Below are 25046 nucleotides of genomic sequence, written 5' to 3'. Positions count from 1 at the left end.
TCACCTTATTTCCTGAAAGGGAAGGCAAGGAGAGGATTAGGAGAGCTTTGGGTTACATAGGAAAATATATTGAGGTGCCCTCAGTCCCACAGCAATCAATAGGCACTCAGAGACTCGCTGGAGCCTGTCCTTAAGTAATATTGGCAGTTTCCAAGCGGTGTCCTAACAGCAGCTGGTGCCAGATGGGCTGCATCCAGCCTCCAGTGAGGTCAGTGGCATGGGGCTGACTCCTCATGCAGGGTTTTGCCTGTGCTCACTTTCCCACCTCATAATTCACAGTCAGAGGCAGGCAGCGACCACTTAAGGCCAATGCCATCGAACCCAGCCCAGTGGTTCTGAGATTCTGTTCCTAAACCCACACCTAATGCCTACTTTCAGGCTCTTCAGGCACTATTTCATGATGTTGAATGGTGTTGGCTCCTGGTCTGCGAAGTGACTTTTCCTATTGTAACTAGTGTGTTTATCCTCACTTAAAACACCTCTTAGTTTCATCTCAGTGGCACCAGCCCATTAGCAGATTTTCCTTTGTCACAAAATCACAGCCTCAGTTTCCTGGCATTTTCCATAAAGCACCTTTTTTCCTTCCGAGGTAGCACACAGCCAGACTCTTCCTCACACCTACACAGGGAACAGCTACAGCTAAAGCTTTTGGTTCATGTGTTTTCTTATGTGAAATCAGGAAACCCCTTTAGGCTTCACCTGAGCCTCAGCAGTGGGTCACTGTGGAGCACTTAGGTACATTTCCCTGCCTGAGCCAGCCTGCCATGCCTACACAGGGAGGTACGTGGACTGGACTGCCCAGGATCTTGTACGACCATCTGACTCTTAAATCCCTATTAAACGTGACATATGTATGGGAAGGTTAAACCAAGAAAGCCACTCACCTGAAATTACTCTGAAGACCACCCTGAATGCAGCCAGCATCAGTGTCTGAGCTCCTGATGTGAGCCCAGTGCCAGTTTTCTGCTGTTGGTTGCTTCCCAGAACCAAGGGTCCATGGCACTGCAGCATGCATCAGGCCAGGACTGCCACATCTGAGAGTGACATTACTCAGAATGACCTGGACCACTGTACGAGCTCATCAGCCCCTAAAGGAAGAGCCTATGAGACATCTCAACCAGAAGAGTAAGTCCCCTTTCCTCAGGGCTAACATTTCCATGCGCAGTGAAACCTCCCACATAGTTAACCCAAATGGAATATAGTCACATACAGCAGGAAAACAAATCATGAAATCATTCAGTACCTTCTTATGGCGCAGGAAATGCTGTTGATTTATGTGAAAGATTCCCCGTGGGGTATCAGGAAGCCCCTCCACATGTGAGCTGGAGTAGTGAGGCTGCAGTTTGGATTAGAGCTTGTTCTGCAATAGAGCTGCAGGGATGGCAGCAGGGAGGCTGCCAGACCTAAGCTATTTATGCCTGCTGGCTATGGGATGAGATCTTACCAATGGTGAGATCAGGGCCTTCAGCAGGAAAGAACCTTTGCAGCTGTAGGGTAGGAAATTATTCTCATGGGTTTATGGGGGCTGAACCAGCCACGTTTCTGGCAGACGGTGGAGAAGGGCCAGTTTGTTTTCTCCCATCACTGAGCCTGGTTTATACTCCTGTATACCAGCCTCAGCAAAGAGAGGAAACATGACCGTGCCTCTTTGGGGTCTCACTTGAAGTTCCTCAAGCCAAAGCAGGCACCAGGTCAGAAAAGGTGAGCCAGAGAGAGAGCTGCAATGAACTTCACATGGAGCTGGTCTGATGGTGATCAGCAAAAGCTGTGAGGAGCAAGCAGTGAACAGCCCAGTGTCTTCCTGCATGTCATGGATCCCAAAACACAGGCAGGGTCTCTGTATCAGCCAGAGAGGCTAACCTCTCCCCACTGCTCTCACTGTAGCTGTACCTGGTTTGGTTAAACAGTGAGGCTGATTGAAATGCGCTACAAAATCACAGTGCATCACATCAGCAGCCCTGAGAGCATCAAACACTGACACCATCGATGCCTGCTGAGAGAGTCCACAAGCATAAAATCATAGACTTCAGAATGGTTTGGGTTGGAAAGGACCTTAAGATCATCCAGTTCCAACCCCCTGCCACAGGCAGGGACACCTCACACCAGACCAGGTTGCTCCAAGCCCCTGTGTCCAACCTGGGCTTGAACACTGCCAGGGATGGGGCAGCCACAGCTTCTCTGGGCACCCTGTGCCAGTGCCTCAGCACCCTCACAGGGAAGAGCTTCTGCCTTAGATCTAACCTGAACTTCCCCTGTTTCAGTTCGAACCCATCACCCCTTGTGCTATCACTACAGTCCCTGATGAAGAGTCCCTCTCCTGCATCCTTGTAGCCCCCTTCAGACACTGGAAGTACCCGAAATTGTGGAGGGGCCAGCATCCCTGTTCGGACCCAAAAGACAGACGTACATCATTTTAGGAAAACAGGTTTTAAATTACCAACACATTTCTCTGGAGCTGTATCTTGGCACAACATGGCATTGACTGCAACTACATGCCCACGAACTAGGGTCTCACTTGATGCAAGTCATCTACCCACTGGATATAACCAGCCCCAGAGCTTCAGGAACGTTATCTCCTGGACAACGTGTACTTTTTAATTGGGAAATCTCACAAATCATTTTACTGTAGCTGACGCTTCACTTTTGGGGAGAAAGAAAAACAAGAAAGAGGAAGGTTTTACAAAGCTCCCTTTATTCACCTGAATCCCACTAAGTCAAGAGAAAAACTGCTGCTGACTCACAACAGCATTTGAATCAAGTGCTGAATTAGAAATTACACTTTGTACAGTTTCAGCTCAGGGAAGAACTACTTCCTAAAAGATCATGTGGTGACACCTTTTATCCTTTCTTAGCCAAAGTCCTAGCAGTACCTTCCAACACTGATGCACCGAATCAGAGTTTTCCTCTTCTGTAACAGTTGTAATAAAAGCCAGTTATAGTTTTGGTCCCACAGATGTTAAAAACTGGTTTCAGCCTCCTTTCATGAACAAAATACCCACTGAAATCCAAAGTGTTGTGCCTGTTTGAGGAACACATCTCTAATTCATCTTGGCTGCTTCCAGCTCTTACAGCTCTGGGAGAGGAACAGGTTCCCTGGGCATCGTCTATACTCAGATCCACTCAGATCCCCTTATGAGCCCAGCCCAAGGAGAGGACCATTATTTGTCCAAACTGCTGACCCCTAAAGGCGCCTCCTCTGACTTTATGCAGTGGTTTTGGATGTTATTGGATGGCTTTTTAACCCTACCTCTTCTCTGTAGGCAGCTGCATGGGGTGTGCAGCGATCCCATTGCCTCCATGCAAAGTGCGCTGAGCTCCTCTCCTCCACCTTGCTCCAGCAGACCCAACACCATCCTTTCTCTGAGCCTGCAGAGAACTAAGTGGACAGAAAGTGATTCCTTAACCCCAAAAGCAATCCATTTCCTGCCGATTCCCCTTGAGAACTGGCTTGCTCTCAGAGGAGGGGCAGCATGAGCTGGTGGGAACTGTGGAGAGGCACAAAGGCAGGTCTGCCTCCTTCTGTGACACCTTGCCATGAGCTGACTTCCACCCGTTATGAAGTCCTAGCTGTCCTCTCTTGCCTCTCTCAGTAGATTTCTTTCTTCTCTCTGAAGTGGTGCTCCAGGACTCTGCCTCTCACCTCTTGCACCAGGCTCTGCAGTAGGCATGCACTGAGGTACAAGCCCTTGATGATGTGCAGCCGCAGTAGGGAAGGGGTACATCCAGGGACAGATATCAGGTCCACTCCCTTTTAGGCAGAGGAAACTTGGGGGGGACGGACAGTTTTACACGGGTGATGCCTGCAATTACACGGGAATTTCACCGAATGCTCCTCTCTGCATTCCCCTACCAAACCTTTACAGTCCTTTCCGGGCTTCAGTGTCACTGTCGCCAGCATGTGCTGTCTTCTACTGACATCTAGGGACAGAGGCTGGAAATCGCAAGCTGGCTGTTCATATGAGCAGTTTAAAACGTATTTAAAATTGGTAAAACTGGTTTGCTTGAGGAGACCAATTATTTGATTGATTTGGGGAAGAAAAGTGCAGGTGCCCCCTACCCCCCCCCCCCCCGAAACGTAAAATAAAACTCTTACATCAGAATTTGTATTTTTAACAACCTTTCGTTGCCCTCTCCCAGTAACTGTTTGTAACACTTCCAATGGCATTTGCTGGGTCTACCCAAGAGAGAATCCTTCTGGTTCATCTGTGGGACAGCTACTGCAATGGGTGTAGCACCACATTCTCCATGGTGCTGTCCCACTGTGATACCCGAGGCTTGCCTCTCTGTACCATGGGGACAGTGCTGTTTGCCTGTCATCTGTGCGAGGGGCCACAAACACAGCTGACAGTTACATCCTGTCCCTAAGAAGCACTGCTGTTCTACTTGCAATGTCTGCAGAATTCAGCTACTCATAACGTGAGCCTGGATCATGGGGTTTTTTGCTGCATAATCACAGCAAAGATGGCTTAAAAAGGAAAATACCATTTATTATCCACACAAGGACTTTTAATCAGACCCCAAATTAATTTCAGAAATGTGCTGTCACATTTCACAGATGCAAAATGTTCTAAAATAGCTGAGACCAAACTTGAGCATGTTATTAGCTTCATCCTAAACCACTGCATTTTGCTTATTCAAGAAACTGGATGATCCTCTTCTATGCAAAATTTTAGACGTAAATCATTCTGGTTCAGAGCTATGACATCCCAGTACAAGTCACAATCCTTCTTTAAGTTGGTTAGTACACACTGTGGTAGAAATTTAAAAGAGAAAATATAACATCAAAGCCAGTTACTAGAGGATGACATACATCACTATTAAATCACACTACTTCTATCTTCCACCAAAAAAAACAACCCTCCTCAGTAATAACATAACATTAAATTTTAGAAAACCATACATAAAATAACACTGGTACATTTTATTTCCAAAGACTTTGTTGTCTCAGCTCTCTAACAATACTCCAATACAGGTTAAGACTTGTTCATCAACAGTTCAATCACGGACATGTACCAAACATTAAAAAGGCATGCCAAGTATGAATCCTCTTCTCAGGTTTTCTTCTTTTCAATGTAAACTCGAAAGAATAGGCATGAAGCATCTGTACAGCAAATATCAAACAACTATGTAATTTTTGCCTTATTCACCTCAAAAACTTCCATCTGACAACTGGAGAATTAACCTTCATGTTGCTGTGCATGGACATGTTCCTAACTAAACTGAGTATGGACATATGGAGAGTCTTAGGAGGAAGGCAGACTCTTAGTACTTAATACATCTGAACCTCTAAGAGCAATACCACTTCCTTATTGGCAGTGGCACACGAATTTACAGAACACCCCGTGACAATAAACACTGCACACACCAAAAGTGACAGTAACCCCTACTGTGTCCCAAAATAAGCGATAAAAAGGCCCCATTCTCTAACTAGCTAAATACTCATACATACTTTCACACAGTAAGAGGAACTACTGAACCTCTTTAAACGAGGGTGTAACACATGGATCCTGTACACCAGAGCCTTCCAGGAAGACTAAGAAAAAAATACAACTGCTGACTGAACTCAAAGTACCTCTGTCCTATACTGTAAAATTAGAGTAGTACATCCTGTAACAGTGCAGCACATTAGATAAGATCTCACAAAAACTACAAACAGGGTATCACACTACAGCAAGGATATCCACTTACTGACAGGTCTGTAAATATGGGTACATCTTCAGGGCAACCACATCCCCATCATAAGAAGTACAGGGCAAAACGCAGAGCTCTGCTTTAATTATTGCTTTGTTCAAATATTTAAGCTTCAGCAATGCTTCACAATTTTTATAATGGCTTTAGATATATTTAGAACCATAAATGCCAAACTCTCAAGGAAATTTAATTGGGATTTTTAAAGACACAGAAATAACAATGTTATGGAGGTCTTGCAGCTCAGAATCTAAGTTAATGAAAACAGAATTAAGATACAAACTCATTTCCTAAGCTGTTTTGTTTATGAGGTTCCCTCCTCCCTCCCCAAAGTTCCCCAGAATAAAACACTTTTCATTTAGGCTCTGCAAGACTGTCTTGCAGGAAGTAGGTTTAGCAAAGCCACCGAACCAATGAGTAGTACACACACACAATCCAGGCACTACTCTTTTCAGAGATTCTTTCACTTGAGAAAATTACTGCTCATCTGCCCCCAGTTGCGCTCTTCATGCTCATCTCAAACACATGACCACATTTAGCAGACCACAGGTAGAGATCAAGGGCCTGACAATTCACACAAGAGGAAATAGGCAGCTCACAGATCCAAATTACTCAATCTTCTACAAATAAGGACTGTTACCACCATTTGAGAAGCAACAGTTTCACTGTTCATAGCTGCATTTAGTAGATGTAGGCTCTGAACAGACAATTCCATGAATTTATGCAATCCCTTACTCTAGAAAAGGCAGCTACAACAGCCTAATACAGCTAGGCACAGCAGGGCTGTGAATTTATAACAGCAGTTCCTACAGCTCGCTGCAGCTTGTGGTTAAGCCTAGAGAAGGCAACCTTGATTTGGAGATCTGTACAACACAGACTTCACAATATTCCCACAAAAAGAAGCCACCATTCTTTGCAGTCTCAGCTTCCCCAGTCTTGAGTCCTTCTAGTGGGTTTAAAAACATTAAAAATGTTTTCCATTGTTAGCTCGCTTTTACTGCCTCCACAATTACGGGCCACATCCTTTACCATTTTTTAATCTCTTTTTGAATAGATGGAAAGATTGAAACCTGCCATCACTGTGAAAACAGGTTTTCGTGGAAGTAACAGAAGCATTTATTTCCCAATGTCTCCCATGTTTTTCAGCTGTCTTGAAAAAGGGATATATATTCCAAATAGGCTGAGCTTTGACAAAGAAGTTTCAGCATAAGATAAAACATGAAATTATTGAAGCCTTTCCTCTAGAACATGCAGAGAGGCTTGGGCTTATAACAAGGTGTCCTGGGTTCAGCAGTAGCAGTCATTTTTCTCCTCCTTCGTAGCTGGTGCAGTGCTGTGGTTTTGACTTTCGGCCCGGGAACAGCGCTGATAACACCGATGTTTTAGTTGTTGCTCAGTAATGTTTAGTCTGATCAAGGACTTTCTGAGTCTCATGCTCTGCCAGGGAGGAGGGGAAGCTGGGAGGAAGCAGAGACGAGACACCTGACCCAAACTAACCAAAGAGGTATCCCATACCAGAGCATATCATGCCCAGTATATAAACTGGGAGCAGTTACCCGGAAGGGCTAGATCACTGCTCGGGTCAGGCTGGGTATCGTCCAGCAGGTGAGGAGCAGTTGTATTCTCTTCCCTTGTTATTTCCCTTATCATTATTATTATTGGTGGCAGCAGCAGTGGTTTGTGTTACACCTTAGTTACTGGGCTGTTCTTTTCTCAACCCAAGGGAGTTACATTCTTTCAATTCTCCTACCCATCCCTCTGGGAACAGGGGGAGGAAGGGGAGGGAGTGAGCGAGTGGCTGCGTGGTTCTGGGTTGCCAGCTGGGCTTAAACCACGACACAAGGCTAGTTACAATCTTATAGACACTGTTCTAGTTTAAAATACAATGACAAAAAATTCTGCTTTCCCTCTAAAAGCTTGTTTGTTACAAATCCCGTCTATTTAAACTTCTAACATATTACTTATTCCCTCTCCTTTTAATTTTGTCTCTTATAGGTCAAAACACTAGAACATAAAACTCGAGCCAGCTTTCAACTGCAAGGCTCCTCCTGTCAGATAGGACTTAAATAAGGAGGAAGAAAAAGGTTTTTCTAACTTACTCCAAGCAGAATGACTATGAAGAAATGACTCAAGCTTAGGTAGCAAAAGTTAGTGGAATGCCATCTGAAATGAAGAGTGATTCAGTAACACATGACTCTTGCTAATCATTCGTTAATTTCCAATTCAAAACCCACTTAGAAGTACTAATGTAATACCAGTGAAACTAGGAGAAGATACTGCTTGGTTTTCTTCTTGGGCTTAAATGAGAATATCAGTTTTTCTGGCATTTGATAAAATGAAAATCACCAAGTGCTATGTACCCCCAAATACTTAATTCCTTTAACATTTATGAATCAGGACTAGGTAAACTTGCAATGACTTTATTCTGCTAATGTGCAAGACTTGGGTAACACTTATGCCTGGGATATTTGTTCTTTGTGTATTCCACATTTTCCTGTAGGCATTCCCTCCTCCTCTTGAACACATTATACCTTAACAGTGTACCATCTTCTGAAACATCCTTTCTCTGGAAGAGTTAAGATCTGTAACACCAGGCAGAATTTTGTGGAGATTGAGACACTGGATTCTTACAGATGGAATTGTCTAGACCAGACAGAGAAAGAAATTGTCATGTGAATGCTCTAAAATGCTCCCCAAATTGTTTCTAGTGCCATAAAGGTTCATTTCTGAATTCAGAAATGTAATAACAGAAGCAAAAGGTCCGTATGAGTTAAAATTAAGCATTTCTATTTAAAAAGGCAATCATGAACAGGAAACTAAGTATATGCACAGGTGATACTCAGTAATGTAGTTTAGCCTAGTCTTGAGGTTTACTTAGGTAGTCATCAATTCTTTTTTCTAAGTTATTAATTGGTCTTAGCAATGTCTCTTTCTTCCTTTCCAGAGAATCGAAACAAGAAGTTTTTTTAACGTTTCCCACTATAGTTATGGTTTCCTAGTTCAGCATGTTTTGAATTGTTTCAGAGAGAATTTCCAAGTCTATCTGACAAGTAAGGTAAGATCTGCATGTTTCACCAAATGAAGGCATTTTGTTCTGTAAAGAGGCATGTCTTAAAAGCAGAATACCAAATGCTGGCAGCTAACTGGAACTACATGAAAATTGTGGTGGAGCAAACCTGTTATAACTTCAGGTAACACTGAATGCATTGCCTGTGAGAAAAGTAAACTAACCCAGCCTTCTATAGTACTACCCAAACCCCGTAACAAACCCCTCCATATTAACCATTAATCACAGCAAACTTGATACCAGGAATAACAAAGGTTATTGTGGAGCCTGTTACCTTCCTTCCTTCTGAGCTAATTAAAGCACTCTGCTTGCCAATATTAAATGCACAGTCATGGTAGAAGCCAGCTCAATGCTTTTCCTTCACTCAGTGACACAGGAAATAAAACATTTGAAAGAAGTACATGGGATTTTCTGGGAGTGCTACGTAAGACCTAAACCTTTAGCATGTTCCCAGTAATAGCCTTAAGGAGTTCAGCTTATTTTAATCTTACTATGCCTAACACTAATACATCATAGTCACTGCAGTAAAATTTAGAGAAGATCCGGTTACTTACTCAGCAAACAATTTATGTCATATCATGCTGCTACTAAGATACGCCTACACTAAAGACTTTAAAGCTCTAGTCTTACAGCTACAGGGTAAGATCACATCAAGCTAATCTACTGATTAATTAGCTAATACTTCATCAGGTAGATTTTCCCATTTATTCAACCAGCCCTGAGCTATGCTTGCTGCAAAACAGTTCAGCCATTCTTTAGTAAGGCTGCTGTGCTAGCTTAAAACTTAAGCTAAAGCATTTCAGATATCCCAGAAAATATATGAATAAACTTTTATTTTTATGCATCAAGACGCACTATTTTAATACAACCCACACATTTTAAGTCAGGTGGAGAGTACTAAACTGAACAATCATCACTAAAACATTTCCATTGGAAATGTGTTAAAGTTCTCATGTGTCTTCATAACCACCTTACTGAAGTTTTCTTATGCGTTTCTGGTCTACACACCACATGTTTCACACAGTCATGCAAATCTGAATCAAGTTTTAAACGTCCAGGTAACAGGGAAGTCCATTCACTGCAAAGATTCATTTTCAGAGAAAAGCCAAATAAGCAGGGTTCTTCATGAGAGTACAGGTATTTTAGAAACCATGAACTTTCAGTTGTTCTTCCTTGACAATGCCAATCTAAAGGAGAAAAGCAACACATTTCAGTAAAGCTGATATGCGTGGGATATTACAGTGATATCAAGTTACCATAATCTTATACTTTCATTAAAAATACTGCAACACAGTATATAGTCAATAAAGCAGTTTCCTAGTTTCTGGAATGCTTCTGGGCCAAGCAGAAGAACTGACTACATAAAGAAGAAAATCTTATCAGATATCTGACTTGTTCTGTAGTCCTAGCACTTCGTCTTTGACAGTGTTAACACCTCTGCATCATGACTGCCATTAGTAAGCATCTTTCCTCTACAGGGTTTGCAGTCTCAAAATTGTGGTTTGCATCAAACACTTGATTTTACAAATGGAGACCTCGCGTTGCGCTGCCAAAGAACAAGTGCAATCCTGTAGCAAGGTAAACACATTCTACAGTGCACTGATTCTTACCACAGGTTTACTCTCGTTCTGCAAGCATCATTTTACTTTTTGGCTGAAAACACAAAGGAACTATAGTACATCTTTAGCTGGTTAACTAACATCAGTGCCACCTGTCATCGTAGTTCTTCCAGAGAAGTTTAGGTATTTATCTGCAGTCCCTCACCTCCAAGAGAAATTGGCAAATGTTCTTCCTCTGGTCACCTTGAAGCTGGATAACTTCACCGTATTCGGGATGTTCAATCACAGTACCATTACAAGCAAATTTCTAGAGAGAAACATTCACATTGTCAGACATCTGCTGTACATTACGATTTTGCTTAGCAAGTCTTTTCAGCAGGATTTTGTCACAGATGATGCATACTAAATTCTGATGCCAAGCAAGGCAAAGGCTAGATCTGTTTTACGCTGGGGTTGGTATATCTGCTGATACATACAGACACGAACTAAACTGCTGATGGTAAATTCAGGCAAAGACAGCATTGGCGACTGTGCAGAAGGAACTGGCCAATGCTCATCACAAGAAAAGAAAATAAAGTTGTAAGATACAGCCTTTCAGCTCCACACCGTTTTAAATAAGTATTTTTTATCCTGGAGAAGCAACACAGCTTATGACAGAAGCAGGAATGCAAAAACAGTTCTATTCTAACCTGATTTTATTCTTTACATCAAAGCAGACAGGTATCTGTGAATTTAATGAAACATTCAGAATGCATTTTATTTACTTCTTTATCGGAAAATACACTAAACTTTTTAGCAAAAAAATCAGTGTCACTAGACCCTGACAGGAGTTACGAGAAAGACAGGGAAAGGGATCAATCTGAATATGAAAGTGATGTGCACTGGCAAGAGTGAAATAAAACAAATATTGTTATCTCTTATTCAAATCTATCATACTCCTTTACATAATATATTTATTACCAAATCAAATCAGTAACTTTACCTTTTTGAAAGCTTTCACAAGTTTCTTCTTGTCATAATCATCTGCAATCCCCTGAACAGTTGTCAGTGTCTTTCTTCCGTTCCGTTGCTGGATCCTTATATGAATGTAATCCTCAGTCCCCGCCGGGAGTAAGTCGTCACCCTTTGTTGCATCAGCAAAGGGGTCTGTGGGAGTTAAAAACACATAATGTTTAAATATATCCTTAAAAATCAGAGCATTGCTTTCTCCAGCTGTATTAAGTCTCACTAGGCTACCGTCTCAACACAGCGCTCTCAACTGTCATGCATCTGGTGTCTTCAATGCCCTCCTGGATACAAACCGTTTTCAGCAACAGTTTCAATTTACTTCACTATTCCTTGCAAACTGCAAAACCTGAAGCTTCTAAAACTGAAAACATGGTTTCGAGAGAACATCATATGCACCTTAAGTTTTAGATGGCCACATGCATTTTAAGGGCAATCCTGTCTTTCATCAGATCAGCTGATAAGTAGACAATAAAGAAGCTCCTGTACACAGTCTCCTTTACAGAGCAGAAGTCTTACACTGTGACCACACTACCAGCATTTTAAGGCATGGCTGTAATTCTTGCCTACTAATATAAACAAAACACAGCCACAGACACTCAGAAGTGTCAGAGGCTGGCTGTAACCCAGCACCCCTCTGCCAGTCAGTAATTTTAGGCAAGAATTGTAGCAAAATTAATTCAGAGTGACTGAGACAGTTGTCAGATTCTTCCAAGCTTACATTGATCTAGCACAGGTGAAACAGGAAGCATTTAAGAAGACTTTCTGGGTTATACTTCTTATTCTCCATGAAAACGTATTTAACACACTACAAAGAAATTTTATGGCCCAACAACTTTCCTAATCAGCAGCTTCAAATAAACCTTGAAGCATGAAGTGCTTTAAGTATTATTTTTTAAGATAAATCACGAGTAATTTTTTGATACTAATCAGAATATTGCAAAGTCTGATCTTCAAGAAGTGTAGGTTCAACAGCCACCTATGCTACAACATCCCAAACTTCCATCCAAAGCTCAAACCTAAACACACCAATACAGTTTTGCCACACACTCAAAGCAAGCGCCCCAAAAGGGTAAGACTTCAGCAGAAACAGCAACAGTACTTCAGCTGCAGACACACTGACCTATGTAGAAACAAGAAGGACAAGAGCATTAAAGGCACTGCAAGCAGGATGAGGATGCAAGCACCACAAGGAACAAGTACAGCACTGGGAAGCTTGACTGGCTTAATTCCTATTACGGACAAAACACACTGTGAACCATGGTTTGTGGGGTAAACACTAACATAAAATTCCAGTAGGAAAAAAGGAGGGGATTCAGGCATAAATTTCACTTGCCAGAGTTTAGGATTCTAGGCTGGTGATGAGCCAGCACGGTAGGTGTTAACAGTGGATCACTTCAAACAGATCCTATGGGCAGCACCTTCCTAAGGGCAGGGTCAGCTCCTAAATCGTGACTAACAGAACTTTCTCGTACAGGTTACAAGTGCAGAAGATGAGAATCAAAACTTGCAGCCAAAACCCTGACAACATTATCGTATGAAGTGTTAACCTGCTCGTTTCTGTCACCCATAGATAAGAAGAACCACGGCGCAGCGTGGTAAACTTCCCTGTTAATACAGCAGAAATTACCTACCTTCTGTACAGCTCAAACTACAGAACCTATAGCCTCGGCAAGGCATGGGCCAGGTTTGGGGGCACTGTTATGGATGAGGCAGCAAATCAACAAGCAACTGGAACTGAGGAAATTATTCCCTTCTCAGCAAAGCACATGAACCTCAGGCTCCCTGTCCACAACTCCAGGGCTGCACCCGCTTCAGCATCACCTCGGAGGCCGGGGCACCGACGCTCGAACCGCACCGGGGCCCTAGGGAACAGGGCCGGGGGCCGAGGACGGGGTGACCGGGGCCAGCCGAGGGGGACGACTGTGGGTCTCTGTGCGGCACACGGGGGTGCCGGCGGCTCTTACCGAAGGACTGGAGGTTCTGGATAGATGACATGCGACTCTGCGGCGAGAGGCTGGAGCAGCGGGGAAAAGGCCGCGGCTGGGTGCTCACGGGTCACGGCTCCGCAGTGCCGGCGGGGCGGGGATCGGAGGAGGGATAACAAAAGCGGAGGGAGGGCGGCGAGTCTGAGAGGGAAGGAAAGGGGAGGGAAAGGCGGAGAAGGGCGAGAAAGGAGAAGTAAGCGCGAAGAGGAAGGAAGAGCGGCCGGAGCCCACGGCCCGGCACCCGCCCCGCAGCGCCGTTAACGGGCAGCGGCCGCCGGTCCCCCTCACAAAATGGCGGCTGACCCCGCCCCGGTGAGGGGTCGCGGTACCCAGTGCGCGCCGTGCCCAATGGCCGCCGCCTGAGGAGGCTGGCGGTGGCGGTGGGTAGTGGTCACGGTAGGGTTGTGTGCCCGCACGTCCCTGCCTTCCCCAGGCGGGGAACGGATCCCCACAGGAGCCCATCGTTCCCTCGCCGTGCTGCACGCCCGCAGGACGTGGCAGGCCTCCGGGAGAGACCCCGATGGGGGCTTCCCTTCACCACAGTATCACAGTATCACGGCATGCTAGAGACTGGAAAGATCATCTAGTCCAATCCCCCTGCCGGAGCAGGAACACCTAGATAATGTTACACAGGAATGCGTCCAGGCGGGTTTTGAATGTCTCCAGGGAAGGAGACTCCACAACCTCCCTGGGCAGCCTGTTCCAGTGTTCCGTCACCCTCACTGAGAAGAAGTTTCTTCTCAAGTTTAAGTGGAACCTCTTGTGTTCCAGTTTGTACCCATTACCCCTTGTCCTATCATTGTTTGCCACTGAGTAGAGCCTGGCTCCATCCTCGTGACACTCCCCCTTTATATATTTATAGACACTTATAAGGTCACCCCTCAGTCTCCTCCAAACTATAGAGACCCAGCTCCCTCAGTCTGTCCTCATAAGGGAGATGCTCCACTCCCTTCATCATCTTCGTTGCCCTGTGCTGGACTCTCTCCAGCAGCTCCCTGTCCTTCTTGAACTGAGGGGCCCAGAACTGGACACAATATTCCAGATGGGGTCTCACCAGGGCAGAGTAGAGGGGAAGGAGGACCTCTCTCGACCTACTAACCACCCCCCTTCTAATACACGCCAGGATGCAATTGGCCTTCTTGGCCACAAGGGCACAGTGTTGGCTCCCTTCATGCTTGGGTGCTGCTGTTTGCTGGCCTCCCTTCGTGTGGCGTCAAGCCGATCTGAAATGGTGCTTCCCCCTTCCTCAGTCAAACGTAGCATTCTCCTCAAGAAACTGGCTGCTTATGGCCTGCATGGGTGGATTCTCTTGTCTTTGGGGCAGAGCCCAAATGGTATCACATCCAGTTGGTGACCAGTCACTAGCGGTGTCCCTCAGGGCTCAGTGTTAGGGCCAGTCTTGTTTAATACCTTCAGTGATTATTATTAGGGCCGGTTGATCTGGAGGCTCTGCAGGGGGATCTGGACAGGCTGGATCCATGGGCTGTGGCCAAAGGGGTGAGGTTCAAGAAGGCAAAGTGCTGGGTCCTGCAGTTGGGCCACAACCGCCCCATGCAGTGCTGCAGGCTTGGGCTGGAAACTGCTCATGGGGAAGGACCTGTGGGTGCCGAATGATGGAGCCGAACATGAGCAGCTTGTGCCCAGGAAGCCACCAGCATCCTGGCCTGGATCAGCACCAGTGCAGCAGCAGGGCCAGGGCAGGGATTGTGCCCCTGTGCTGGGCACAGCCTGGGTGCCACCATGCTACAATGACTTTGTAGAGGCTCAGTAACTTACTTGCACTGGCACAATTGCCAGAAGCTCTATTTCTCCTTCTTTTTTTTTTTCCTTGTTTTTTTTGGCTTTTATATCAAGCTTCAGTCCTCTTAAACCAACGTGCTATTTCTCTTCAATGCTCCAAGGCCTGGATCAGCGCTGCAGTACCTTAATGCATGTCACTGTGCATTGGTCTAAGAAAGTTTCTGGTCCTGGCACTTTGAAAAGAAGCTTTAATTTTCAGGGAAAGCAAGGCCATTTGCCATCATACAAAACCTCTGCTCACCCTTTGCTGCCATCGCTGATGAAGGCTTTCTCTGCAGTACGGGCTGTAGAGAAGGGTTGTCTGACCCCTTCCCAAGCAAAGGCACCAATGGGACAGTAATGGGAGGATGGGGAGACGCTGATTAGAGAGCTTGAGGTGCCTGCTTCAGTCACAGAGGGCATGGCATGGTTTGGACAATGTTTGTGGATCCAGGATGCAGATCTGGACACTGCGAAACCTTCTGGGCAGGGTGAGCAAGCTCAGAACACCCAGCCTCAGGGACATGTCCCAGGGTGTCTCCAGCACCTCTCTCAGAGACATTACATTACAACTAATGGGGGGGGGTGGGGGGGTGGAATTTTGCCTCTGATGCATTTTTGCAAATCCTATATATTTGTGCAAAATTCTGTTGTCTGTAATGCTCTCCCATGAAACTTTTCCCTTTTTTGCCCCAGCCACTGGTTTTTGTTACCTTGGCTGGGCCAGTTCCTCTGTCTGTGGGACACTGATGAACCAGGTCAATGTTTGAGTTAAAAAATAAACTCAAAGGTTAAAACCTCACATCCACTCCACTTACATACTCCTGCAACAGTTGTGCTGGGGCAATCCAACAGGACAAAGGCTGGGGCCAGGCCTAGCCATGGATGAGAGGACAGTGGGTGTTGAGACACAAACCCCAAGCCCGAAGCCACAGGTCTGGGTGCGTTTTTTGCTGACTGTGGCAGTTCTTGTGCTTAATTTGGATCTTCATGTATTTAAAATAGTATTTACTTCTCACTACAGGGTTTACCTGGGCCTATGGGCGATTTGTGGAATTCATCCTGCAGTTTACAGCAAAAGAGATTTGGTTTCTGGGAAACAGCAAAGCTCCTTTATAAACCAAGAAGATGTGACTGTTGTCCTTAAAATGAAACCGTGATGAACAATTCTTAAGTGCAAACCTTAATAACTGCAGAGGGAATGGAAACAAACCCTAATTGCACAGCTTGGCATGCACTGGGCAGCAATTAAAACAAAGGTGGTGGCCAACAAGCTTATCATTCCCTTGGCAGTGGGCCACAATGGCCATATGGGATCGCTGTGAGGCTGCATCAATGCAGCATCATCTGCTGCCCTCCTCAGGGGGAGCTTTGCACCAAACTTTGGCCCCTATGGGTATCATAGGAGATGTGCTTCTGCTTTTGTCCCCTGGCAGCTGTCCTGAGGGCCTTTGTCCTGAGTCCTTCCCATTGCTGCTGAGCAGCCACTCATGGCGACAGACCCATGAAAGCCCTGTTGTGAGAGCTTCCAGCCGCACCAGAGTGCAAAGGCAGGCCAAGCACAACAGTAAACAGAAAAGGTAGCAGCAATTAAAATAGGGCTAAAACCTAAGTGGGGTTGTTCCTTAGGCTGTTACATTTCAGTTTATGGCTAATCACCCTAGAGCTGAGGCTGGAGTTAATCTCATTTGCTAATAGCTATTAGACATCAGGGTTTAAGCAATGGATTAGGAATGAGACTCTTGCCTTTCCATGACTAATGTATAAGCTAGCAACTATTGTGCTGGAAAAGCAAAATATCATCTCTATCTTGAGCATGGCTTCAAGCTATTTAAGTGTAACACTTGCACAACCTGGTTATGAATTGCAATTAAAGATCCCTTCGCTTGCCTTTTACTGCATTCAGTTCATCTGTCAGGCTGTACGTGACTCATTAGAGGTTATTTATGACTGGTTAAAATGCAGGGATTAAAAACAGGAACTCACGGGCATGCAGATGAAAACTATGACATACTGAAGCCAAAAACTGTCACCCTGGTGCAGAACGGCACCTTCACTGGGTACTTTCTGAAGTACCTTGGCTGCCCTTTAGGAGCAAGGAGTAACCCAGCCTAGCGGGAGACACTGTTATTCCAGAGAACTGCTGTATGGAAGTATGGGCTGGGAATGCCCTGTCTTGCATCAGGGAAACAGGTCAACTGCACTTGGGAAGAGTGGCTGGAGAGTGACTGTCCCCCTGAGCTCGGCCCTTCTGAGGCCACACCTCAAATCCTGTGTTCAGCTCTGGGCCCCTCACTACAACAGAGACATTGAGGTGATGGAGCAGGGCCAGAGAAGGGCAACGGAGCTGGTGCAGGGCCTGGAGCACAAGTGTGATGGGGAACGGCTGAGGGACCTGGGGGGTTCAGTGTGGAGAAGAGAAGGCTCAGGGGGGACCTGATCGCTGCCTACAACTGCCTGAGAGGAGGTTGTAGTGAGGTGGGGTCGGTCTCTGCTCCCAAGGAACAAGGGGCAGGACAAGAGGAAACGGCCTCAAGCTGCACCAGGGGACCAGCAGATGGCAGCTACGCTCAACATTACAGGAAGTTACAGGAACTTTGTATCCCCTTTCTAAATGGGTTTGTATCTGCAGCAGTCTCCAAAGTCTCATTTCTATCAGATGAGTTATTTGAGGTTGCAAGGGGTTCAATTTGAAGTCCTTGATTTTAGTACTGAAATACCAAACAGCCTACAATACTGAACCACTACAGCCCCACTTACCAAAGATGGCAATAGTTCAGCAGGAGCACTAACAAATCTGTTCCACTTCTGAAAGGCAGAACTGCTGGAAATAAACTTTTGCTTGAAGACAAGAGAGCATTTCTGTAACAGGTCATCTTGTTCAAGCCCCACATAACATCCCTGCAGGAAGAGACAAGGGCCATATGCTGCAGTCTTTGCCTCTACACAATTAGGTAGTATTTGCATATGGAACAGGCCCAGGGTGAGCCAGAGCAATGGGTGAATTGTATGTGTAAGGCAGACTCAGTGGTGCATTCATGTCCTCTCTGCAGCCCCACTTCCCAGCTAAGTCTGGGAATCTCCAGAGGAAAAAAGAACAATAAGCTCACAGCAGAGAGATTCATACAGCACTTTCCAATATGCCTTGTCTTCCATGAACTCCCCGGATTTTGAGCATGGCTTGCAGGGCAAGCCACAAAAGCTAAGTACCAAAATACCCCAGTGCTTGTTTATGATGACAGCTCATTAACCAACAGGACACCCCCTTGTGACAGCATGGCCCAGAGTCAATACCAGTGCTACACTTTTAGACTACAGCATGGAAAGATGTGTATCCACAAGATGGAAAGCAGAAGAGAGAACATTCAGGCTCATAACTCCCCCTAGAGATCTTGGACATCCTCTTTTCAAGATTCTCTAGATGATTGTTCCTTGCATTTCCTCAAGGGATGCAATGTGTCTGATGAGACATTCCTGACAACAGCTGCAAGTCTATTTTGATGAAGAACACAATTTCCAATTAGTGAATATTAAGAGTATTCAGACATCATATATTAAAAATACTTTATACCATATCAAGACACAAATGTATTATAATGGTTTTCTAGCCACAAAAAGTCATTCTGTAGGTTAAAATTTGTAGTTACGCTAACAGTAAAAATTACTTTTATGATCAGAGTGAAGGAAGAGAAAGGAAAACCAAGCTTCTTTTAAATATGGATAGGGGGTTTGCCATTAGAGTGAGAATTAGTGCATTAATTTTCTAATTCAATACATTACAAATCATTTCAGTAACAGTAGTGTCTTACAATCACTCAAGTGAACAGTCATAACCTGAAGTAAATATAGAACAAGACATGAAACGAAGCTTGTATCTAAAGTGTATCAAACCAGCATGCTCATCTGGTGTAAATGCCAGCTGCTTTCAAAAAGAGAGACGTCACACTTTTAAGAAAAGCAAACATTTACTTCAAATTGCAGTATAGGCTTTTCAATCACAGAAAAAGAAAAGAAAAACAGTGATCTGACAGCGCTCACATCCTGTGCAAAAAAAAAACCTGTAGCACAAGGTACTTGGAGCCGCTTACACATTGCAGGATAAAGTAAATAAATACAGTAGCTAGAATATGGCACTCTTGTGACAGACTCTAAACCCCGTGGAATGCCTCTGAAATATTTTTTTATCCTTGTATTAGTAGCAAAGTCCCACCACCGTAAAATAGGACAATGTTTTAAATAAACCAAACTAAAATATTTATATCTAAGAGAAGGATTTACACAGTTATTAACTTTTAAGTGCAGAAAATGGGACTTGGGCTTAGATCTTTCTTTAAATTAACCCCCCACACATATAATCCCGTTTGATCTCAAAAGGAAGTTTATGTTTGAGGAAAAATGTTACCAAAGTTGCATAATTTCATTTGTTACTCCCACAGCTGGAAGTTAAATTCTAAACAGTCTTGAAACACGAACGTTCAGCATTAGCCAGTGAAACAAAGGACTTGTCAAAAGCCCTCAGGATTTCTTTATCCTCCCAATATTCATTTGCTTTCTCCTACATCTTTAGACAGCAATCGCCAAGTTTGCAAACAAAAGAATGCAATATGCATCATACATCAAGAAAAGACGAAGTTGACGAAGAAGAACTTCCACGTTTCTGAATCTTTTCCTTGCTTCTTTCAAACTTCTTTATGATCTCAGTCACTATGCACACAGAGGAAGTGAGTCCCACAAGAAACAGTAAATCTGTCAAAAAGAGACATAATCAGCCTTTTTAGAATTTGCTATTTAAGGCTTAGGGCAGACTTGCAAATGAACAAGACTCACAAGACTTTCAAATTGTCTCCCAGTCACTAGGTAAGCTCAGGAGTAATGAAAGAATCAATTTTTGCAGGACCAGGAGATTAACATGCATACTTTATGCACAAATCGTAAGTACAGGCACGATATTTCAAACTTTTAAAGTATTTCATAACCTTGCTTTTGTTAACACCTATGAAAACAAAGAACACTAAGCAACACAGTTAACTTCATATATGGGGAAAAATCACTATCGTCAGAAATGACACTACAATAAAAATTATGTTAAAGCATGTATTTCACAACAATCATTTAACTCTAGAAAACTGCAGAAGTAATAAACGTCTTAATAAGGCCAGCAGCATTATGTATCTATAGCCTCTTAAAATCCTCATGTCTATTTCTCCTAAGACAGTGCAGCTGATTATTAAATAAAGGATCAACGTGTCTAAATAAGGTATTCACATTTAGAGGAAAAAAAAAAACCAACTTGCTAAACAGCAACATTAATACTGCTTAAAAAACTTCAATAAAGTCTCTACTTCATTTTTGCCTGCATCAAAATTTATATGAAAAACCCCCAATATACCTAAGCACATAAGAATTTAAGAACACACCGATCAGCTGTGTACCATATGCATTTAAATCATGGTTCCCAAAGGCTTTGTATTCCTTTTGTATGCAAAGAGCCAGAAAGGGCTCTTCTAGAGCCATCAGCTGGTGTATTCACAAATTAATCCTTAATGCACAGTTCTGAAAAGGGAACTGTTCTTACCCAAGACACTCAGGCTCTCCGTTTGGAAAACCTTCTGAAGTGGAGGAAAGTAAATGACCAATAACTGCCCCATTATAGATCCAAGAACGGCATAGCAGAACATTTTGTTACTGCAAAGTCCAATCTCAAACACAGATTTTGCCTGTAAAACAACACATTACACTGGACATGGAGTCTTAATTCTCTAGACAAGAAAGTAATTCATAACTACAACTGCTTTTCATGCAGACTTTTAGAAAAACAGAAGAAGTTACTGTTGACCTTTTAGATAATCCAGAACAAAGTTCCTGAACAGGCTAATTACATTTTCTCTCTGGTAAACAGAGTACAAATCTTGTCTTCATAGCCACTGACCTGTATTTTGAGCTCACTTTTCTGCAAGTACAGTGCATTAGACAGTACTCTCTACACTAGAAGTGCTTCTGTTGCCCCTGACAGTTCACATCAGAAAACAGACTGCAAATTACAGGTAGTAATGTATACCAGCGATGTCCCTTTCTCCAACTAGCACAGAAATTCAGACTTGCTTTCTTAGACCCAAAATACAGACAGAATGAACAGTTCAAACCTTTTCCCTTGGACTGCGGGTGTAGGGTTACAAAATACAAATGTTAAGGCCTTTCTGCCAAGGATGCTGAGCTGACAGAAGTTAGCAATACAAAGGATGATCACACTTCAGCTTTCAATAAAAACCTCCTTGCTTCTGTCAGGACAGAACCATTACTACCAGCTCTGCATCACGTACACAGATTAAGGACAGTAATACTTATGATGTAATGTAAGAAATCCTAACCTAGTAAATATGTGAAACTCAATAGCAGATGTGCAGGCAAACATTTGAAACAAACATAAGATCCTCCCCTCAAAGAAAATTCTGCTTATTGTGTAAATACTGTGTAAATGGACAACAGGAATCACCTACCTGAGATCTAGAACTCAAAGCATTGAACATATCAAAAAATACAAAACAGGTGAAAGTCATGGTTGTATCTCGAGGTGTTATTACATTGTCTCTTAACTGCCAACAAAAGAAAATGAAATGGCTTTAGCATGCTTTAAACCCTCTGCAACTGAGCAAAGTTATTACAATAATTCAAGTTCTACGAGACAGAAAATGAAAGCAACTTGATTGCTCCAACCTGATTTAATAAATCATGCAGCAAAAATTACACACCTGTGACCTAACAACTACTTGTAATTACAAGCTGTGATTAAATGAAGCCTCCTGACAAACATTTATGCAAGCACATGGAATACCAAGAATTCTATGATGTACTACCAAAAGTTCGAGCAGTGGTTTTCTCTATTGGGAAAATAAAACCAAATGGCTGTTTTGCAATAGCCTGGGTAGAAAATTTGTACAATTACTTTCTATGGGCTGAGGTTTCCCAAGTAGATTTGGGACTTGGAAAAGAGTGTTAAAATAAAGAATGGGGAATAAAACTGTACTCCCCATTTCAGCAACTACTTTGAAATATCTTCCTCTGTAATCTCCTTGCTGAATAGATCATTAAATAAGCACAGACGAAACTTGCAATGAAGTTCATAAAACCAAGGAATTCCAGCTGGTGGCATGAAAAGGACTTCTTTCAAATCAGTTTGTTACTGCTTTAAACTTATCATACCTCTCTCCAGAAGACGAACAGTGTTCCACACACAATAATTATTGATGAAACCAGTATTTTCACAATCAGACTTTTGGTCAGAATGCTGTCCTTCAGATTTCTTGGAGGCTTCCGAATTACATCTTTATCCACAGGCTCCACCCCAAGACTTAAAATTAAATGAATGTCTTAAGAGTTTTATCATCATAAAAATAATTCACTGCTTCCAACTTAAGAATTAGATTTTCTGAGTCGAAAGATTTAATCTGCTCCCTACAGCTTAAGAATTATCTCACTCAAATAAGCACATAATATTTTTCCTTTCAGAAAACTGAGCTGTATGTATTAGTAAATAAGTCTTAGCAATATCCTAACACTGTAGTTTTAGAGTCCATAAATACATGATCTCAGACAGTGTTCAAAGTTGTGTATGTTAATTATACAGGAATTTGCAATATTAATTATGTTCCCCATTTCTATTACTGTGATCAACCCAGCTAAGGAATTTATCATTAATTCCTTTCCACCACTCCCTCCACCATCTGTCTGCAGTGAAGAGGGTGGTCAGAGAAAGAACCCAAAGGGAAGCCAGAATCCTGCATGCAAGTTTCATGGGCATATCTGTGGAACTTCAGGTATCCGTGCTGCCCCCATACTTATCGTTAGATACTAAAGCAAATCAAAAGGAATGAGCATACAACTATACTGCAAACATAATAACTTAAGGTTTGCTGTTTTGGAAGCATTTCAGAAAGTTTCCTGAATAAGCAGAATTTCCTTATTCAATTTCCTTGAAATAAAAAGGACTACAGCTCTCTAATGGAATTTCAAGTCATTACTTACCTTTGAGCTGGAGGTCCATCCATAATAATATTGATCCATAAGATCTGCATGGCATTGAGAGGATTAGGAAAGTTCATTAATGTAGCCAGTGAGATTAAAGTCAGTGCTGCTATACTCCTGTTGAAAGAAGCCATTTTTATAACTGTCAGCATGGAACATTTCAGAAGATCCACTGGTATCTGCTTTTTAATCAACACTTCAAGTGCTTAAGAGTGGAGAGAGATTTTGACAGCCTAATTTTAAAGGCAAATATAAATTCATTTAGAATACTCATCTTGATAGAGAGCATATTTTAAACAGCATACTCTAAAACTGTGGAACTGGGTTCTATGTTTTTGTTGTGCCAGAAGCAGGTCTTTAAACATGGTTTAGAAAACCAATCTGCTTTTATGTGTTTGATGTAAACACAACTACTCTATGCATGTACCAGCAGTCTAACCAATCAGTCAAGGCAAGGCACTACACCCCAAGCTCCCTGAAAATACCTACACCACCCCTCATTAGTAGCATGGTGAGAAGGCTAGGCAGAAGACTGAAAACAGGTTAGCTAGTTGCAAGCCTAGTATTAGAAACCTCTCTAAACAAGTATGCACTGATTGCTTTCAGAGCAAGATTAAGCGGTTTCATAACCAACAAGAAGAGAGCAAGGCTTATAATGATTCCAAATTTAGCACTCTATGAACCCTATTTATGCTCTCCCTGCAAAGAGGGACAGGGGAGAAAAAAAACAGGCAACTCATTCATCAGAAACCTGAGGCTACCATGCTAACAGGCAAGCACACTGTCCTAGAATACTTATGCTTAGTTATTTTTCAGAGGCAGACTTCTGGTATTCTACCGACACAGGACACTACTCAGGATTCAAAGTATATGACACTCCTTACATTCTTAGGCAAGTTTTAAGTGGTTAGGGTTTTGTTCTTTTGGGGATTTCTTTTTGGCTTTTGTTGGTTTTGGGGGGGGTCTTTGGTGTTTGGGTGGGTTTTTTGTGTGTGTGTGTGTCGTGGGGTTTTATTTGGTTGGTTTTAGTTTCTGGAACTTGATTCAACCACTCTGAAATGCGATGAAGGCTTCAAATAAGTACGTGAATGTGGCGAAGAGGAAAACCATCCTCCTGAATCCAGATGCAGTAAGATTAACTCAACAAGAGTTTTGAAACTAAGGCTTAATGCAAGAAAAGGAAGTCAGCTTCACAGAGCTAACTCATTCCCTAAACCACTATATGGATTACAGAGAAACTAACCTCCCATTTCCTGGTTTCCCTCATTTCATTTACATGTTCTGGTTAAGGAGGGTATGACTAACTTCTCCTTTAGACAAAGACCCAAACGTAGCTATGCTGTTTCTCACCATCCTCTCAGATACTGACTTTACACATCTTAACAGGAATAATGTGACAAAGTTAGATGTCTGTTCTGTTGCACTGTTTTCTGTGGTTCTTTAAAGAGGAAACAAGCCACCAAATACAAATGCTTTGAAGCAAAGCGTTATCATCATCACCCTGTGTGAAATTTACAGCGTTCACATGAATTTACGCAGCATCTGCTTCATGATGCTTTCATTCATTCACAGTGTAGTTAGAACCTTGCAATACTGGCAAGTTTTCAAACTTACGTGCTCAGCTGAAATCTAACAAAATTTTTTATGTTGTTATAAATTCCTTTGCCCTCCTCAATTGCAGACCTGTAATAAAAACAAAGATTTCATCACTTCACAAATAAGACTACTGTCAAAAAAAAAGCTTAAAACAAACCAAAAAAGCTAATACTTTAAGCAGCAATACAAAATGTCAGAAACCAAATGGAGCTGAGGTTCTTATCACTTTGGCAGTCATTGTCTTTCAACTTGACTGGATTAATCACAACAGTTATTTTCTAGCTGCTTAACTTAACTTACGAGATGGAATGTTAATAATAAAATCTCCTCCTTGTCCAAGAC

At 43.0% G+C, this 25046-nt stretch overlaps 2 protein-coding genes across 7 annotated transcripts in view; both read right to left on the bottom strand.

Annotated features, from left to right (window-relative positions):
- Positions 1-8092: 8092 nt before the first annotated feature.
- EIF1B (eukaryotic translation initiation factor 1B) lies at positions 8093-13413 on the bottom strand. Of its 2 annotated transcripts, XR_008975150.1 has the most exons (5): positions 13287-13413; positions 11297-11460; positions 10520-10621; positions 9764-9942; positions 8093-8331 (listed from the first exon to the last, which is right to left on the bottom strand). XR_008975150.1 is itself a non-coding variant. In XM_057431470.1 (4 exons), exons 1-4 carry the CDS (start codon positions 13315-13317, stop codon positions 9898-9900), a joined length of 342 nt encoding a protein of 113 aa, XP_057287453.1. In that variant the 5' UTR covers positions 13318-13413; the 3' UTR covers positions 9572-9897. The 2 variants fall into 2 exon arrangements, 1 of the variants encoding a protein (XP_057287453.1); XM_057431470.1 differs by lacking the exon at positions 8093-8331 and having other exon boundaries at positions 9572-9942.
- Positions 13414-19032: 5619 nt separating this feature from the next.
- ATP2C1 (ATPase secretory pathway Ca2+ transporting 1) overlaps positions 19033-25046 on the bottom strand; it is a 64059-nt gene continuing 58045 nt past the window's right edge. For all 5 annotated transcript variants that reach the window (XM_057431255.1, XM_057431257.1, XM_057431256.1 and 2 more), the window contains 6 exons: positions 24723-24791; positions 23109-23225; positions 22287-22434; positions 21584-21679; positions 20662-20803; positions 19033-19832 (listed from right to left, as the gene is read on the bottom strand). In XM_057431255.1, coding sequence (XP_057287238.1) covers positions 19696-19832; positions 20662-20803; positions 21584-21679; positions 22287-22434; positions 23109-23225; positions 24723-24791 — 709 coding nt within the window. In that variant the 3' untranslated portion in view covers positions 19033-19695. The remainder of the gene's footprint in view (positions 19833-20661; positions 20804-21583; positions 21680-22286; positions 22435-23108; positions 23226-24722; positions 24792-25046) is intronic.

This window comes from Pezoporus wallicus, unplaced genomic scaffold, assembly GCF_028554395.1.
Source record: "Pezoporus wallicus isolate ANWC-B61680 ecotype Strahan unplaced genomic scaffold, APGP_CSIRO_Pwel_v1 scaffold_11491, whole genome shotgun sequence".
Taxonomy (NCBI): Eukaryota; Metazoa; Chordata; class Aves; order Psittaciformes; family Psittacidae; genus Pezoporus; species Pezoporus wallicus.
Note: the sequence above shows the minus strand (reverse complement) of the source record. Positions and strands in the feature narration are given on the sequence as shown.